The sequence below is a fragment of the Alosa sapidissima genome, chromosome 5 (genome assembly GCF_018492685.1).
Source record: "Alosa sapidissima isolate fAloSap1 chromosome 5, fAloSap1.pri, whole genome shotgun sequence".
In the NCBI taxonomy this organism is placed as follows: domain Eukaryota; kingdom Metazoa; phylum Chordata; class Actinopteri; order Clupeiformes; family Clupeidae; genus Alosa; species Alosa sapidissima.
This window is the reverse complement of record NC_055961.1, coordinates 31,960,207-31,976,968: the sequence shown is the minus strand read 5'-3', so window position 1 is coordinate 31,976,968 and position 16,762 is coordinate 31,960,207. Positions and strand designations below refer to the sequence as shown.

The 16,762-nt window shown below is 46.8% G+C and overlaps 1 protein-coding gene across 2 annotated transcripts in view; it reads left to right on the top strand.

Annotated features, from left to right (window-relative positions):
* The window catches only part of zzef1 (zinc finger, ZZ-type with EF hand domain 1), a 38,820-nt gene that overhangs the window by 1,228 nt on the left and 20,830 nt on the right, over positions 1 to 16,762 (top strand). The window contains exons 2-34 of one of the 2 annotated variants that reach the window (XM_042091729.1): positions 135 to 279; positions 480 to 674; positions 809 to 992; positions 1,126 to 1,325; positions 1,492 to 1,702; positions 2,276 to 2,392; positions 2,603 to 2,781; positions 2,885 to 2,983; positions 3,210 to 3,301; positions 3,729 to 3,874; positions 4,123 to 4,228; positions 5,077 to 5,295; positions 5,734 to 5,825; positions 5,991 to 6,160; positions 6,434 to 6,567; positions 6,676 to 6,746; positions 6,907 to 7,021; positions 7,785 to 7,944; positions 8,349 to 8,470; positions 8,991 to 9,113; positions 9,255 to 9,424; positions 9,562 to 9,643; positions 9,845 to 10,046; positions 10,585 to 10,709; positions 10,797 to 11,031; positions 11,609 to 11,688; positions 12,073 to 12,160; positions 12,363 to 12,891; positions 13,472 to 13,636; positions 14,001 to 14,120; positions 14,371 to 14,532; positions 15,051 to 15,180; positions 16,058 to 16,196. In XM_042091729.1, the coding sequence (XP_041947663.1) occupies positions 135 to 279; positions 480 to 674; positions 809 to 992; positions 1,126 to 1,325; positions 1,492 to 1,702; positions 2,276 to 2,392; positions 2,603 to 2,781; positions 2,885 to 2,983; positions 3,210 to 3,301; positions 3,729 to 3,874; positions 4,123 to 4,228; positions 5,077 to 5,295; positions 5,734 to 5,825; positions 5,991 to 6,160; positions 6,434 to 6,567; positions 6,676 to 6,746; positions 6,907 to 7,021; positions 7,785 to 7,944; positions 8,349 to 8,470; positions 8,991 to 9,113; positions 9,255 to 9,424; positions 9,562 to 9,643; positions 9,845 to 10,046; positions 10,585 to 10,709; positions 10,797 to 11,031; positions 11,609 to 11,688; positions 12,073 to 12,160; positions 12,363 to 12,891; positions 13,472 to 13,636; positions 14,001 to 14,120; positions 14,371 to 14,532; positions 15,051 to 15,180; positions 16,058 to 16,196 (5,107 nt within the window). Of the gene's footprint in view, positions 1 to 134; positions 280 to 479; positions 675 to 808; positions 1,038 to 1,125; positions 1,326 to 1,491; positions 1,703 to 2,275; positions 2,393 to 2,602; positions 2,782 to 2,884; positions 2,984 to 3,209; positions 3,302 to 3,728; positions 3,875 to 4,122; positions 4,229 to 5,076; positions 5,296 to 5,733; positions 5,826 to 5,990; positions 6,161 to 6,433; positions 6,568 to 6,675; positions 6,747 to 6,906; positions 7,022 to 7,784; positions 7,945 to 8,348; positions 8,471 to 8,990; positions 9,114 to 9,254; positions 9,425 to 9,561; positions 9,644 to 9,844; positions 10,047 to 10,584; positions 10,710 to 10,796; positions 11,032 to 11,608; positions 11,689 to 12,072; positions 12,161 to 12,362; positions 12,892 to 13,471; positions 13,637 to 14,000; positions 14,121 to 14,370; positions 14,533 to 15,050; positions 15,181 to 16,057; positions 16,197 to 16,762 lie in introns of those variants that run through there. The other variant, XM_042091730.1, reaches the window with a different exon arrangement.

Here is a 16,762-nt window from a genome sequence, read left to right as displayed (position 1 = left end):
CTTTTAGCCATGCTGTAGAGCTACTAGGCCTATGCAGTGTGATATTGTCCTATTAGGAGATGGCTTGATGGACTTCATCAGTATTCACCACCTAGCTCAAAGAAAGTGTTTGTGCCTTCCCCCTCTATGTGTAGGCTTTTGGGCAGTTTGATGCAGAGGGCGATGGCTTTGTGGATGTGGAGAACATGCTCATGGCTCTGAAGAACTGCAATGGTGCCAACTTGCAGGGGGAACTCAGTCATGTTATCAGGCAGCTCCAGGCTTGCTCTCTCACACCAGGTACAGAAACCTCCCTTCAGGTGATAAAACCTCTGTCCAGGTGATCATGTTTTGAAGGTAAACAAACACTCTGATTGGAGGTTAAGGTTGCCTGTCTGGCAGGATGTTGTTTACATCTGAAAGCGGTAAAGAGGTGAATGATTGTAATGAGATTGCTATGGTGAATCATTCGTCATCTGTGGGTTTCCCCCCCCCTCCAGGTTTTGTAGACATTTTCTCTAAGTCAAAAGATCGCCTGGGGGACCACGCTTCCAAAATCTTGAAGTTTTTGCACCGGAATCGTATCCCCAGTAATGCCATTCCTTTTCCCCTCCTGGAGGGCTACAACAGCATCTGCACTATGAGGGCAAAGGTTATGCAGGACTATCTGGACTACTTGCTGCAAAAAGAGAAAGGTAAGCAATCACATGCATTATATCGCAATCAAGCTTTAGGCTGTTCAAAACATTTTCATTTTAAACAGAGTTGACTATTTCTTTAGTTCATAAACTGACCTGATCCCATATTTGCGGATGACTTCCTCCTCTAGATTTAGACATCCAATACAGAGCGGAGTTTCATCGTGACCCGGAAGTAGACAAGGTGAAGGTCATCACTCAGTGCTACAGTCTCATCGAGGTGTCCTCCAACACCCACGAAGCAAGCAAAATGACAAACGGAGAGACTACGTCGTACTGGCAGTCCGACGGCAGCGCCCGCTCACACTGGATAAGGTTATACAAATGAGCTCCTAACGCCCCTCCAAAACCCCCCCAAAAGTGTGTTTGATCACCGTAGCACTCCGATCACTTGCGCAGTGGACAGGGCACGGTTGGTGAAGTAAGAGGCTGTCGCTTTACCCAACAGGTTGAAGATGAAGCCGGACGTGGTGCTGAGACGACTGTCCATTGCCGTGGCCTCCAACGACCACAGCTACATGCCCCAGCTGGTGTCGGTGGCGGTGGGGAGGAACCGTCACACACTGCAGGAGATCCGCGAGGTCCGCATCCCCAGCAACGTCATGGGCTACGTGGCCCTGCTGGAGAACGCCAACATCACCCATCCATGTCAGCCACCCTCCACTCTTCTCTATTAACTCTCTTTCACTTATCAACTACAATAATACAAAAGATGTAGCTTATAATATGTTGTTATTGTTATTATTTTAGAGTCCATTTCTGTATTGGTGGTTTAGTCTTATTAATGTGGTTGTCTTGTGTCTGCCTACCTCAGATGTACAAATCAACATCAAGCGGTGTCTGAGTGACGGCTGTGACACCCGTATCCACGGCTTGAAGACCATGGGCTATCAGATCACCAAGAGCAAGGAGGTGTCCGTCACCGACGCCTCAGCCATCTGGTACCTGTCGCTCCTGACTTCCTTAGTCACCGCTTCCATGGAGACCAACCCCGTCCTGGCTCAGACGGTCTTACAGAACACTCAGTGAGTCACTATCCAGCTGGGCTTTCTTCTATGGCTTATTAGGGTTACCGCATCGCACCTCATGCCATTACGAAGCAGAGGTGGTGGTTTCTGGAAACTGTTTTCTTTCCAAAGTACTGTCTTTTCGTTCTGCTTTTTTGCTGACTTATGGTTACTTATGTTGGCATATGCTTTGGATGCATTGATTTCTAAAACTGTAGTTTGAGCCTCGCTAGTTGTTTTTTATGTCTGAGCCAGTATTGTTCTTGACTGAATTTCTTTGCAAGAGAAAACTTACAGTGTGGTGTCCTCTTCATCTATGTAGGTGTTTCATGATCATTGGCTGAACATTTCCAAGACACATTTCCACTCTGTCTGTCATGATGACATTAAATGGCATTACATGCATTATTTTAGCTTTTAGTGGAGACATAAAACTAGTGTCAGTTATTTATTTTTTTACTGCACCCATAAGCTATAATAGACAGCAGTCAAACTCTTAAGTCCTAACCACTGTTGTTGTTGGTCCTAACCACAAAATGTTCTAAGTTCCCTAATGCCTTAACTCTTCTCTGCTTTCCCTTCTGTCTGCAGGAAAGCCTTACAGCACATGCCCCCGCTGTCCTTAACTCCAGCCTCCACCGAGTTCCCCAAGTTCTTCTCCTCAAACGTCCTGGAAGAAGTGGACGGCTTCCTTCTCCGAATAGCAGAGTAATTCCAAATCCCCACACTTATTATGCCCTCGCATTAAGCTATCTAGGTTTTGGTCAGTGTTGTAGGTGCAGTGCAGTGACCCCATGTGGGTCAAGTTATGTGTCACTCAGGCTTCGTGAATAGCATAATTTGGGCAAGGAAACTGTACGTTATCAAGCGATTTAGATGTTTACTAAATATCTCTGTCTTTGTCTATGGTGTCCCTAGCTGTTGTGTGACACCCGATGCAGAGCTGACCCTGTTGGCCTTCGCCCTGGCCAGAGGGAACGTGGCCAAAGTCCTGCAGTCCCTGTCGGGGATCTGTGAGCACCTGGACCTGGAGTATAGAGCATCCTCGCTCCTCAAGTCCATGGCCACGGTCAGACTACGCCTGCTGCACAGACACGGTAAGCCCTCCTATAGACCCATGGAACTGTGATAGGACTCACCATTGTGTTGGTTTGTTCCACTGTTTATTTACTTGTGCGGTTGTGTTGTCCTGGGCCACAGGGAAACCCCTGCAGCTTTGCCTGCAGGCCTGTGATGTGAAGGGCAAAGAGGAGAAGTCGGGTCCAGAGAGCATGCTGACCGAACCAACCACAGGAGACGGTAGGGCAAATTCGGATGCAGCTTTTTCATTTTTGCTGTGGTCCTTTTCTGTTTAGTTTTGAACAATCTCAAAAGATGTGGTACAAAAAAAACCCCTCAGCTTACTTAACTAGAATCCAAGATTCATAGGTTTGAAAAGTTTGTTTGTCTTTGCTCGTTAGACAGCATGAAATAGCCTGGAATTTGAGTTGAGATGTTAACGTGAGTTGTCTGCTGGTTGTTGCAGGGTTTCTTACCGAGGCGGGTAAGAAGCGAGCCAGTGTGATTCTGTCCACAGAGGACCAGAGCAGCTTCCAGGTCACGCAGATAAAGATCAAAGTAAGCCCATGTGTTTATGGATTCAACCCTGCGGTCCCCAAATGAAATGCATGTCTGTCTTGGAGTAATGTTGTTTAGACAGCAGACTTTGAGTACTGTAATACCGGTCTATATTCAGAGATAAGCATTCCAATGGTAATTGTAGTGTATGTAGGTTTGTTTGAACTTGTTGCCTTCATCTTTGTTTCTCTGAGCTTAGAATGAAGCTAGCAGGAAGTTCTAGTTATAACAGAAAAGTAAAGTAAGACAATGCATGGCATATAAGGCACAATATGGAAGTACTGTTTTTACCTTTGTTGGTTTCAACTAGAATTACGTCATTGTTGTAGACAGCCTTTGGAAGCCAAAGGAAGCTTTTGTAGTTTTCAAAATGGCTTGTTTGGAAACACTGAAAAGTTGCTGTTTTTTCACCCCATTATTGTTGTAGGTGCGCAAGGGAGCAATAGGTGCCAAGTGTGGCCTTGTGTTTGCCTACAATGATCCAGACGCTTTTAATGCAGACAAACATTTTAAACGCTTCAAAAAGTTTGATGTATGGGATCATAAGGACTATAAAGACTTTGTTCAGAACGGGTAAGTAACACATGGCAATTTTGCTCGTTTATTATATGTTTAAGCCTTATTCAGGCTTGTGTGCTTTTGTCCAAATGTATATGTTTATCCACGTGTTGTGAAGTTGTATTGGCTTGACATATGACGTGCAGTTGTGGCGTGTACCGTAATGTCAGTAGGTGTATTTCTGGCCGGTCAGGCTGTAAATATGACTCAACCTTTAGTGTGAGTGTGTGTGTTGACCACTGCATGCCTCTGGTACTGCGTAGCACCAGCAGTGTAGGCCAGACGGAGGATGATCCCATTGGCTGCTTCGAGCTGGAGGAGGACTGGAACGATGTGGAGATCAAGCTGCGCCAGTGTCGGGTGTCAAAGGTATGCACACACTCACTGTTTTCCCTCTCTTCCTCTCTCACACACACTCTCACTTTCTCCCCATCTCTCTCTCTCTCTCTCTGTCCTGCTCTCTTTCTGTCTATCTCTCTCCTTGTCTACCTCTCTCTCTCTCTCTCTCTCTCTCTCTCTCTCTCTCTCTCTCTCTCTCTCTCTCTCTCTCTCTCTCTCTCGCTGTCAATGGTCAGCATTCGTACCTGTCTGTTTCTAAACTCGTGTGAAAAGCCCCTTCACATTCAGTCCCTGTGAGTCATAGGACTGAGCACAATAAAACACACAGTCCACCCACAATGCCTCACTTTCAGACAAAACACCACCCTGATGTATCCACAGCATTGCCTGTTAACTATTGACCCTCAAACAGCACTGTATAACCCTGACAGAACTCTGACCTTATTGTGTGTACTTGTGCCAGAGAGGTTTAGTAGGTGTCAGTCACTCAGTTGTAAAATAACTTATTTGTTGTTAATCTTTAAGTATGTTTTTGGGCTCTATGCTTTTATTCAGATAGGACAGTAAGCAAGAGATAGCGTGGGATCAGAAATGACCACAGGTCAGATGTGAAACCTGGGTCCGCTTGCTGCAGCCTTTTTTGTGCCACAGCTCCTCCGATTCATGAATTAGCTAAGCTCTTTTTTCCCCAAGCAATTCAAGTGTGTGTGTGTGTGTGTGTGTGTGTGTGTGTGTGTGTGTGTGTGCGCGTGTGCGCGCGCGTGCGTGTGTGTGTGCGTGTGTGGCATTGATTTGGCTGCTGGACACTAAACACATGAGTAACCCTTGTGACACCTTTGAGTGAAACCTACTCTCACTCTCTCCATCTCTCTGTCCAGTTCTTGATGGTGAAGTTCCTGTGCGCGCGGCAGGAGTCTGCGGAGCGTCTGGGGGTGCAGCAGCTCAGCTTCAGCGGCTACCTGTGTCCGGGGGCCGACCAGACTGAGCCCCTGGAGGAGCTGAGCCTCGAGCCGGAGGGGGCCGACAGCGGCCTCACCACAGGACACACCCTCCTGAGAAAGACCCTCTTCTTCATCCAGCAGCTCACCAGAGACATGGTACACACTGCTGCTGCACCTCCTAGCACAGTTAGACATCGCTTTTACTTACCACAGTTAGACATTGCTTTTACTTACAGTGGGGCAACTGGGCCATCTGTCATCCACCACCATCATTTACAACTTCACTTAGCAATAATCTAGCATCACTTTCCCTATTTAGCAGTTATGCACATGTACATATTAGTTTTCTTGTCATGCTATCCTTTGAATGATGTATTGATGTATTCTGATGTATTTAGTTAATTTTATTGAAGGTACAAAGGCCTATTTAAGTTTCACAGAACTTGTCAGTGCATTTAATTTATGACCGTTCTGATTTTCTATTCACCAGAAGTGATTGTGATCTAGATCCATTCTGTTGCATTCATCTGTCTACCTGTCATGTGGCTTCTGATGTTGATGTGTTGATCAAGCTGTTGATGTGATTTGGTGCAGGATGTGTCCCTTTACAAGCAGAAGTTCCTGCTGGACTTCAGTGGCTTAAACCTGCAACTCTTCTGGGAGTTCTACAACAAACTCAGGAATATGTGAGTACACATACAGTACATTCACAGTTACTTCCAATCACCAACTGTCTCTCTGAATATGTAGTAAGCATCTTGTGTGTTGACTGTCTGTATGTGTATGTGCTTGTGCGTGTGTGTGTGTGTGTGTGTGTGTGTGTGTGTGTGTGTGTGCGTGCACCTGCCCAGCGAGGGAGAGGAGGCGGTGAAGACGAGGGTCCTGCTTCTCCAGCTGCTGCAGAACTGCTTCCCCGTGCTGCCCAGTCCACCGGCGTGCCAGAGCCCCACGGAGGCCTCGGCCAGCACGGAGCGAGACCACTCCGAGGCCGTGTGGGACCTCTACAGTCACCTGTGTCAGGGTAGGAGCCCCAGCACATACTCTCTTAGCTCTGGAATGCCTATTATAAGTCAATACACAATCAAAATGAGTTTGAAGCTGCTATTCTAGGTAAAAAACGACCTGGTGTTTATTTAACACGACCTGCTTTCTGATTGGTTGTTACTAGTGCTATTCTGTCTACTGGACAGGGCTATGAGAGCAGTATTATGAAATTAATTTTGTATTATGTAATATTTTGAACACGTTGATAGACATGTTGTGTAATTGCAGAGGATTTGTGTTGTGTTATTAGTGGTGGATGGTCCAGAGGGCGAAGCAACAGTGGACAAAGCGCTCAGACGGGAAGCCGTGAAAGCCATACTGAACGGAGCGGTCATCTTCTTCCCTTACAAACAAAGTCGGAGGGACAAGCTTTTTGACTTGATGGTTAGTTGAGTGATCAGTTTGAAAAATGTACCTCTTTTAAAGTAATCACAGTATTTATACTGTATAATGCTTAATGTTGAACATTTGTTTTTCTACGTTTCTTTATAGACAAGCATCACTGAGGAAGATCAGCTGGAGTCGGTGAAACTGACTTTTGAGTCTCTGTGCAACTACTTCAGGTGAGTCAACACTACAAGTCACACATAGTCCACACACTAATCGGATTTGTTCAGGGTCTTAGCGTGTCCATGCCGTACATACACTACAAGTCATGCCTAGTCCTCACACTAATCAGATATGTTCAACACCTAACCCTGTCCATGTCCTATGCTTTTACAGTGACAAAGACCCCAGCGGTCTGCTCCTGTTGCCCCCGAAAGATGCCCCCCCAGACTTCAACATCAGCCCCGTCCTCAGTGTGATGGACACGCTCATCCGTGTAGCGATGCGAGAGGTGGGTTGATGGGGTTCCCTTTTCAGAGATGGGGGGCCTAGTGATTTCAGCTGCCCACAACATGCCTGTTTATGCCTCTTTAAACATGAAATATGTATAGGTCCTGACAACCCAAAAGAGCTTCATTATCCTTTCATGAGTCCCATTCATCATAATTTCCCTCCAACTGCTACAGTCTAAATAAAAGAAGAGCTCTTGCTATTTTAATGTGCTCTGGATAAATGTTTTGTAAGGTGTTATTTTTGGAGCAGTGTGATTTGTTTGATGTTCTGCAGTACATTTCACTGTTGCTCTGCTCTTATACTGGAGTGTGTTGCTGCTTACCCAACATTGTTAGCTGGTTAGCCTCCTAACTTGCCAAACCTTGTAAGCATTTTACATCAGGTGAAATACATTGTGCACTTTTTTAAATGATTTTGAACCTGGCAGAGTCATTTATCAGATATTTGTGATTGATTTAAAATCATTTTCTTTGTTCTGTCAAAGGGTTAAACCAAAAGCTTTGGTGATAACATTGTACCGTGTTATCAGGTTCCAAACAGAGTTAAATAGTTGAACCTCATAGGCTTTTCAGTTTGTCAGCTTCTCCCATGCTTTGCATTATTCATTGCTCTCTCAATGCAGCCTGAAAGTATGCAAACTATACTGTAGGCCCCCCTCTGGACCTCTGTCCTCTGAGCATGGCACTGCTGCACAGCACACTGGGATCTAATGTCTGTGTGTGTGTCTGTGTGTGTGTGTCCATGTGTGCTTTGTCCATCAGTGTGAGGCGGTGATGGTGGAACCGAGCGGGGGGCCCAGCCGGAAGGTTCTGCTGTCCCTCTACTGGGCGCTGCAGGGGAACCTGCTGTCCTGGTGCTACCTGCAGCTCAAAGCAGGGCCGTCCACAGCCTCCGAGCTGGCCAAGGCCATCCTCACTGAATGTAAGACATCTGCCTCTGGATGGGATCAATTCTTAAATATATTTATATATGAAATATATATTCAGTATTATTATAATTTTTTTGTTAGGAGCTGGCACGATGCCATTTCAAGTTATTTAATGTCCCACTTGCCTTAAAAACTTTGAAAAACCCCAGAGATAATGAGTCGATTTTCCCTTCCATGGATTAAGCCTGGTCTTAGTCTGGAAGAAAACTTCAATGAAGTCTATTAGTCTTTTAAGTCTTTTAGTCTATGACTTAACTAAGACTTAACGGTAATCCATGTACGGCAAACCATAATAGTTTTTCAAACTATTTCTGTAATGTCACCACCAGCATTTTACCCAGTTTGTTGGTGTGTTTGCCTGACCCTGACCCTCCTCGCCTTCCTCCTCCTCCTGTAGACGTGCACCAGTTCCTGTCGGGGGCGCGCACCATGCTAACGTCACTGCTGCAGCGCCACAGCACCACGGAGCTCATGGAGAAGCTGAGCGGCTCCATCATGGCCATCGCCACCAGGCAGCTGGTACACACTCTCACTCACGCACGCACGCACTCACGCACGCACTGGCCTTTCAGCTTAGATCAGGCGCTTCCTTTCTTTATGGTGGCTAAGCATACTTAGCATAGATCAACTCCAAATATCTGTGTATTTTGCTTAAAAACCAACATTTCAAAAGGGGTGACAAGACTTTTGTCAGTGACTGTAAAGTATCACATAGTATTGTCGCTAGGTAGTGGCCAACAGAAATATAGAATAGGAACTGCACTTTTTTGCTAGTAAGCTGGTAAATATTTAGCATTTTTCCATAAAAAGTAGTAAGTTGGTAAATTTAGATATCTTTCAGTTTTGTTCTGTTCTGAGCTGGCATAGTTTCACATGTCAACGTGTGTGATATATGTTTTTGTGTTGCGCGTGTGTGTGTGTGTGTGTGTGTGTGTGTGTGTGTGTGTGTGTGTGTGTGTGTGTGTGTGTGTGTGTGTGTGTGTGTGTGTGTGTGTGTGTGTGTATATGCATGTGTGTGTGTGTGTGTGTGTGTGTGTAGATCATCTTCCTGCTGGAGCTGTGCTCTCTGGACATTCCTCACTGTGAGCTCCTGCACAGTTTCTGCTCTGTGGTGGAGCTGCTGTCCAGCCTCTCCTGCGACACAGGGGACATCTTCTCCTCGGTCAGTTTCTCATGGGCAGCACTATCCTTGCATCAAACTTTACAGTCATTCCAACATTACAGTGTTTATGTGTGGGCATGTAGGGATGTACATTCAGGGGTCATTAGATTTCTGAGGCTGTGCGTTTGTGTGTTGGGACAGGCGGACATGGAGAACTGTCAGCAGCCTCAGCAGCCAGTGGTCCTGAAGACGTGGGACATGGAGTCCCCTCACAACTACGAGAACAGCCAGCACGAGACCACCGTGTTCGTCTGCCCCGGGGCCACGTCCTTCGAGGTGGAGTTCGATGACCGCTGTGAAACAGAGAAAAGGTAGCTGGCTGTGTTTCTGATGAAGTGTCTGGTGCAAAAAAGCAATTTCCCTTTTCCCTCTTTTTTAATTTCCCCATTTCCTAAAAATGTGACGGAGGTGACTTAAGTGGCGTACTCTTCCGTTCTTCTTCTGGCAGGTACGATTACCTGGAGTTCACTGATGCAAGAGGTGGGAAAGTTCGATACGACATGAAGGTTGGCACAGAGAAATGGCCAAAGGTAATCATGGAGGACATGTCATAATATACATTTTTTGAAGGAATTCCATTTAGCCGTTGTGTGTGTGTGTGTGTGTGTGTATGTGGACCTTTGGGACATTTGACTGTTACGCTAAATGTTAAGGAAACCAAAGAAACTGAATCTCGCTGTTGGAGTTCTGACCCTTGTACTCTTGTGCTCTGCCACACGTGCTCTCTGCAGAAAGTGACGTTCAAAGGAGGCCCGCAGCTGCAGTTCCTCTTCCACTCGGACAGCAGTAATAACGAGTGGGGCTACAAGTTCACCGTCACCTCCTATGGCCTGCCCGACGTCACCGTCTCCTGGATCTCCGACCTGCAACTGCTGGTGTCCAGACTCATGGGCCATTTGGCGTCCCGCACCATGGCCCTCAAAATGCCACTGGGTCAGGACCACACATTTACATTTACATTTGGATAGATACTTTATTGTCATTGTACAACGAGACATAGCAGACACGTTTATCCAAAGCGCCGTAGAAGAAAGAGGAATAATATTTAAGCTACAGTGCAGAGGAGACCCCAGCTAGGAATCACTGCATCAGTCAATACTATTACTGCAGGATAAGAGTGCAGACATTTCTAAGTACTAGTCAAAGTGTGGTAGGAGGATGATGTTGAGGAGGGAAGAGGGGGGTGTGCATGGTGAGAACCAGGCCACCGGCCTTCTATTGGATTTCTTTATTTATGGATTTCAGATAATCCCATTCTATATCCAGTTGGAATGGCTGGTAGGGTTTATCTAGAGTCACAGTAATGCGAATGGTTGTTTCAGCCATCAAATGCTTATGGAGAGATTAGAAATGTTGCTATGGATTGAGAATATGACAGTGTGACGGTCAGACGGTCAAAGCCAGGGTTTGTACAGATAGGTGGGGTCGATGTTGTAATGAAGCATTGTGTTGTCATGACTCATGTCTTCAGACACCCATGAAGGGAAGGAGCAGCCTGCTGGGAAGATGAGTCATGTCCTCTCGTCCACACTGTGGAAGACAATCTTCAGACACGGCCTGAGCAACGCTGGCTCCCAGAGTCAGGACCGAGAGAAGGTAACTGTCCCCAGCAGTGGACCTCGTCATGTCCTGGAGGACCTTCATGTTTTTTGCAGCTGACCTCAACCTCACCCTTTTGTCCAGGTGGAAACGGAGGATGGGCTGCTGGACTTCCTTGTGGCCTTTGCGAAATGGGAGCCGTCTCCGGATTCCCCTGACGCCAGGGTGGAGTTGATGAGAGGCCTCATGTTGACCTGCAAGAAGCAGGCCGTCCGGAACGAGATTGCTGGCGGCGCAAAGGTGGACCAGGCAGTGAATGCCGTGTGGTCAGCCATGGTCTACCACACACCAGCCCTCCATCACAGCCTCAAACTCTATGGTACGGTAACACCCAGCCCTCCATCACAGCCTCAGACTCTATGGTACGGTAACACCCAGCCCTCCATCACAGCCTCAGACTCTATGGTACGGTAACACCCAGCATCTCTTTAAAAGGGCAAAAGAGCACAGTGAGCTGGTCTACTAGGCCTAGTGGACATTACTGTTACAGATAAAAGCAGCCATTTTCTGCATGAGGTTTTTTTAGGGTCTCCTGTAATTTGAGCCCAGGAGCTCTGAGACAATAGCTGTCTAGATGGCCAGATGAAATTGCAGGCCTGGCCATATCGCAGAAGCGAGTTTAGATCCACCTTGCATTTCCCACAAATGTGCTTCCACATGAGCAAGTGAAATGAATGGAAGCACAACACACAAAGAGGCTGCTAGCAGCAGCTTAATGTCTTCATGGCGGTATAGGGTCTGAGGAAGCCTCATGCAAATATGATACTTATCTGCTCCGCACCAGTAACTTTGAACAAGAGCATTGAGCTATCTTACTAGTGATAGTGTGACTGATTAGCAAAGGGTCCTACTGGCTTGCTGTTGGCTGTAATGTTTTCTCTCTGTCCTCTGTGCAGTGTCCAAGGGTGGCCAGGTCAGTCTCCCTGAAGACCTGGTACAGGTTTACAAGCTGGCAGATAGTATCCGCACATGGATGGTAAGTTAGTCACACAATAATAATGCGTTTTATTACACAGCTAAATGTAAAAGAGATGTAGTGTAATTATTTTCAATAAAAGCAATTCAAGCTCTATTCAATAAAAAGAATATGTGGATGATAGTCTAATGTTGCCTATACTATGTTGATGATTTCTGATAATGTTGCCTATACTGTGTTAATTTCTCTGGCAAGTCATTTCTTGCAGAGAAGAACATTTTGAAAACATTTGAACACATTGTAGCATTCGCTGTCCAGCTCAGAAAAGGATAGAAATAGCAGAAATAGATAGTGTTGCACGTTTTGTCCATGACATGTTGGTTGCCTGAATGAAGAGCGTGTCATGTGTAGTAACACGCGTCTGACCCTCCTCTCCCCTCCCAGCTGGAGATGAAGCAGCGCTACCTGGTCAAAAAGATGAATGTGGGGGAGAATGACAAGGAGCAGGTAGAGGTCAGCATGGACTCATTAGGTGAGCCCCGTTCTTGCGTCCCGCTGTGGTCCACTTAGAGATCACAGGGAGTTAGTCTCCAACATTTTATGTGCTAAATACCTCAAATACCCTAAACATTTACTGTAACTGTATTAAACACAAGGAACTCGTTAACTCACTTGTCACTCACCTGTTCCTATTCCCCTGTTTGCCTTGTTGTGTCTGTCTGCCTGTCTTGCAGCGGAGGTGTGCATTGAGAAGAGCCTGCTGCTCTTCAGATTTGTTCCCAGGGGAGTGCTCTCTCAGGTGTCCGAGTCCTCCAAACCAGAGGGGGGCGCCGGCGCTAACCCTTTCCTCCGCTCCATCTCCATATCCGAGGCCGACTTCCAGGCCAGCATGGGCCCCTCCCCGTCCCAGCCCCCCAAGGCCGAGGCGGCCTCCGCCGATCCCCCCGCCCCCGTCACCGCCGGCAACCACGCCCCCGCCCCGGGGCTGCCGCCGTCGTCTCACCCGAGCCGGGTCCACTCTCAGATGTCCTCGGCCTCGGACCCCGGAGCGTCCAGCAGTGGCAGCGGGAGCGCTGCTGCAACCACAGAGCCGGTCTCGCCCGTGGCCCTGCAGCGGCGTTCGCTCTTCAGCCGCGAGCGTCTCCGCCTGCTCTCCTTCCGCTCCATGGAGGAGCCCCGCATGGCCCCCTCCGTCAAGGAGTGCTTCCCCATCCTCAAGGACATCCTCAACTTCACCAAGGACCAGGCCATCAGCGTGGCCAGGTACTGGTCAGCACAAAACTCACATGAATACTTATGAACAGGAGAGTGTCCCTTATTATGTGATCACTCATCATTAATTTGTCCTTGTTGTCCTCTCTTACCTGCTATTATTTCAAACACAAAAACAAGCACTGTACTGTTGAATCAAGTAACTGATGCAAATTATGCCAACATACTAATACATATGGCATGGTGATTTAAATGATCTGTAAATGTTTATATTGAAATGTTTGAATCAGCTTGAATCATTTGTAAATGGTAAATGGACTGCATTTATGTAGCGCTTTTCTAATCCTCTGAGCACTCAAAGCACGCATGCATGCCTTACACACACAAACACACACACACACACACACACACACACACACACACACACACACACTGCCATGCAAGGCGCCAACCTGCACATCGGGAGCAGTTTGGGGTTAAATGTCTTGCTCAAGGACACCTCGACAAGGTCAGGAGTCGTCAGGCTCAAATCAACTTACTGGTCGCACAACTCCTCCTCTGCCTCTTGAGCCACCTGTTGTGTACCCTGTGTTGTGTGGGGTGTTGATGTCCAGTGCTTTGCCTCCCGTAGTGTCCTGCAGACGCTGTCGCTAAAGAAGGCACAGGCCCAGAGTGTGTGTAAGGTGCTGGAGACGGTCCAGTGGTGTCTGCGCTCCATGGGCAAGCCGCACCTCTTCCAGGCCCCCTGCATTCTCTTCCTCCAGGAGCTGCTGGCCTGTCAGAAGGACTTCTCCAGGTAGGGACCGTACGGGGCATCTACTCTGCTGAACACATTCAATCAACATGGCCTGCTTTCCCCTACAGTGATTAAGCCTAGTCCTAAACTAAAAGGACTAGGTTAAAGACTAGGTTAAGCCATGTGCTGTGTGTGTGTGTGTGTGTGTGTGTGTGTGGGGGGGGGGGGTTCAAGGGTATCAAAGTCTCCTTAAATGCATTAATTGACAGCTGTTGTAATTTGGTAATGTGTACTGAATGTTGGTGCAGCAACTTTGGTACCAACTTTGGTGCAGTGCATCTGTGTGTGCTCTGTCCTGCACTTGTGTGTGTGTGTGTGTGTGGTGCCAACTCCTATAACCCTGTGTGTGTGTGTGTGTGTGTAGTTATTTCTCCCAGCTGTCGGGCTGCGGGCAGGAGCTGAGGGAACAGGTGCGGCGCTCCTACCACCGGCTGGTCCTCATGCTCGTGGAGGCCGTCCAGAGCTTCAGCAGCCTCAACGCAAAGTAATGCCTCCATCCCTCTGCACACACCCACACACATACACATCCCACCAGTAGCCCACATACGTGATTGCAAAAAGGAATATGCAGTAGTCATGTTTAGGTATGTTTCTATCAAAAACAGCACTAGAGTATGATTAGCACTGAGCAGTTTTAGTTGTAGCATATTTTCTGTATTTTGATTGGTCTAAAAGAGTTTTTAAACCTGAGCAGTGCTGTATTCCTGACCCTCTCATTCCCCCCGTGTCCCCAGGGTCCTGCTGCCCGCCCTGTCGTGTGTGCAGACCTGCTTGCTCCACCTGCTGGACATGAGCTGGGAGGTGGAGGACCTGTCCCTCTTCCTGGACATCAAGCTGCCCGACCTGCTGCTCACCATGTCCCAGGAGAACATCAGCGTGCATGACATCGCCATCAGGTAGCTGCAGCATGCAACCCCGTGCACCCACACACATTACACCCTGTGCAACCACACACATTACACCCTGTGCAACCACACACATTACACCCAGTACAACCACACACACATTACACCCAGTACAACCACACACACATTACACCCAGTACATTACACCCAGTTAAGGGCCATTCACACCAGTAGCAATAACTATAATGATAAAAGTGTCCACACTGACCAACGATAAGGAAAGTCTTTCGTTGTGTGGAACAATGTGACGTCTACAATTTGATGGATTCTGATTGGCTTTCAGCTTTCTATCATTCTCAGAATTGCTCTGAAAGTGATCCCCAACTATATCGTTCTTCATGTCGTTATTGTTATAGTTTATGTGTGGACGTTGTCCTTCATATTAGCTGAAGCGATACTTTTTTGCCGTTATAGTTATTGTTCCTGACAACTAGACTAGAGGCATTTTTAGAGGCATTTTTAGAGGCATCTTCAGTGTTTTATGTTGTATTTGTTTTGTGTTGTCATAGTCAGTGGACAGAGGAGGATGAGATTGCGGACTATGAGAGGAACATGGAGTGGATGGACGAGTGCATGGACGGTATGCTGGAGAAGTGGTACGACAAGGTGATCCAGGGGACGATTGAGAGCAGAAGAAAGGTAAAGCTCGCGAGACCGGCTGCTGCTCTGGTCCTCTGAAGTTACATAAGCGCCTCTTTACACAAATCCTCCTCTCTAACTGACTTTGTGCTCTTTGTTGATGAGCTGAGAAGTACATGCTACAAAGAATTGTAAAAATGTAAAAATATGCTCTCTGTTTTCGCTGTGGTGGTAAAAGCTAGGTCTCTTAGCCGTGTCTTTACAAGAAGATCTCTGGGGTCCAAGCAACCGGAATAGCAACTAGGCAAACACTGTCAACTTTGGAACTTATACACAGTTTTATGTTCTGTACGTCTATTTTAAAGAGTCTTGTTAACATGACGTCTGGCTCTCTCAGGTCTAAGTCATATTATTGTTCAGTCTACCGTCGGCTGTGTGTACAAGTGTCAGCTGCTCATTGGCTTTTAAGTTATTCCAAGTATTGATTACAGATGTGGCCTGCCCTGCATTGTAACTGTGATCTCTGGGTTGTTTATCCAACAATTGTTTATCAGCAATTGCAGCAATCACTCTATTTGTACCCGTGTTTGAGATCATCCTGGACCAGGACCTGTCTTTTATCTTGCATTGTGAGCTGAGGTCATCCGTTTCTGAGCAAACATTTGATACAACATGATGACATTTCAACTTTTGTGTCATTCAAACTCCTCACGTATCCATTCAACTGCCAGTATCAAACAGATGAATCTGCCTTAACATGACTGGATATGAGCAGGCATCTCACAGTGGCCTTGTGTGTGTGTCTGTGTGTGTGTGTGTGTGTGTGTGTGTGTGTGTCTGTGTGTGTGTCTGTGTATGTCTGTGTGTGTGTCTGTGTATGTCTGTGTGTGCGTGTGTGTGTGTGTGTGTGCGTGTGTGTGCATGTGCGGTTCCTCAGATGCACATGTTCATAGCGCGCTACTGCGACCTGCTGAACGTGGAGATCTCATGTGACGGCTGTGAGAGGATCGCCCCATGGCACCGTTACCGCTGCCTGCAGTGCACCGACATGGACCTCTGCAAGACCTGCTTTCTCAGTGAGTCCCTGCGCCACAGCAGATGCACATAAACTAGTATGGCACATTAGGGCCCAGTCTGTATAAGAGAGGATGTGCCTTCCCAGCCTTGCTGTGTGGTGCTAAACCTAAATGACACAAATACCAAACTAACTACCCAAAAGTAATGAGGTTGCACACACGATCTTCATAGAACTGGACTCCTCTCTGTTTCACCTGTTTATCAGCATTCTCTGATGAACGCCATGTGGCCGAAATGTTGGCATGTTTGACTTGGCCAAAAATAAACAGATGAAGTAGAGATAAGTCCATTACCATTGGGTTGTTAGTCTCTCTATACAGATTCCAAACTGAGTGTTTCACTGAGGCCTCGAAGACAACACCATCACCAGAAGTCTTATGTTATAGTACATAGCATTATACAGTATCAGAAGTCTTATGTTATAGTACATAGCATTATATATAGTACAGTATCAGAAGTCTTATGTTATAGTACATAGCATTATATATAGTACAGTATCAGAAGTCTTATGTTATAGTACATAGCATTATATATAGTACAGTATTAGAAAACAGAAAAAGATCTT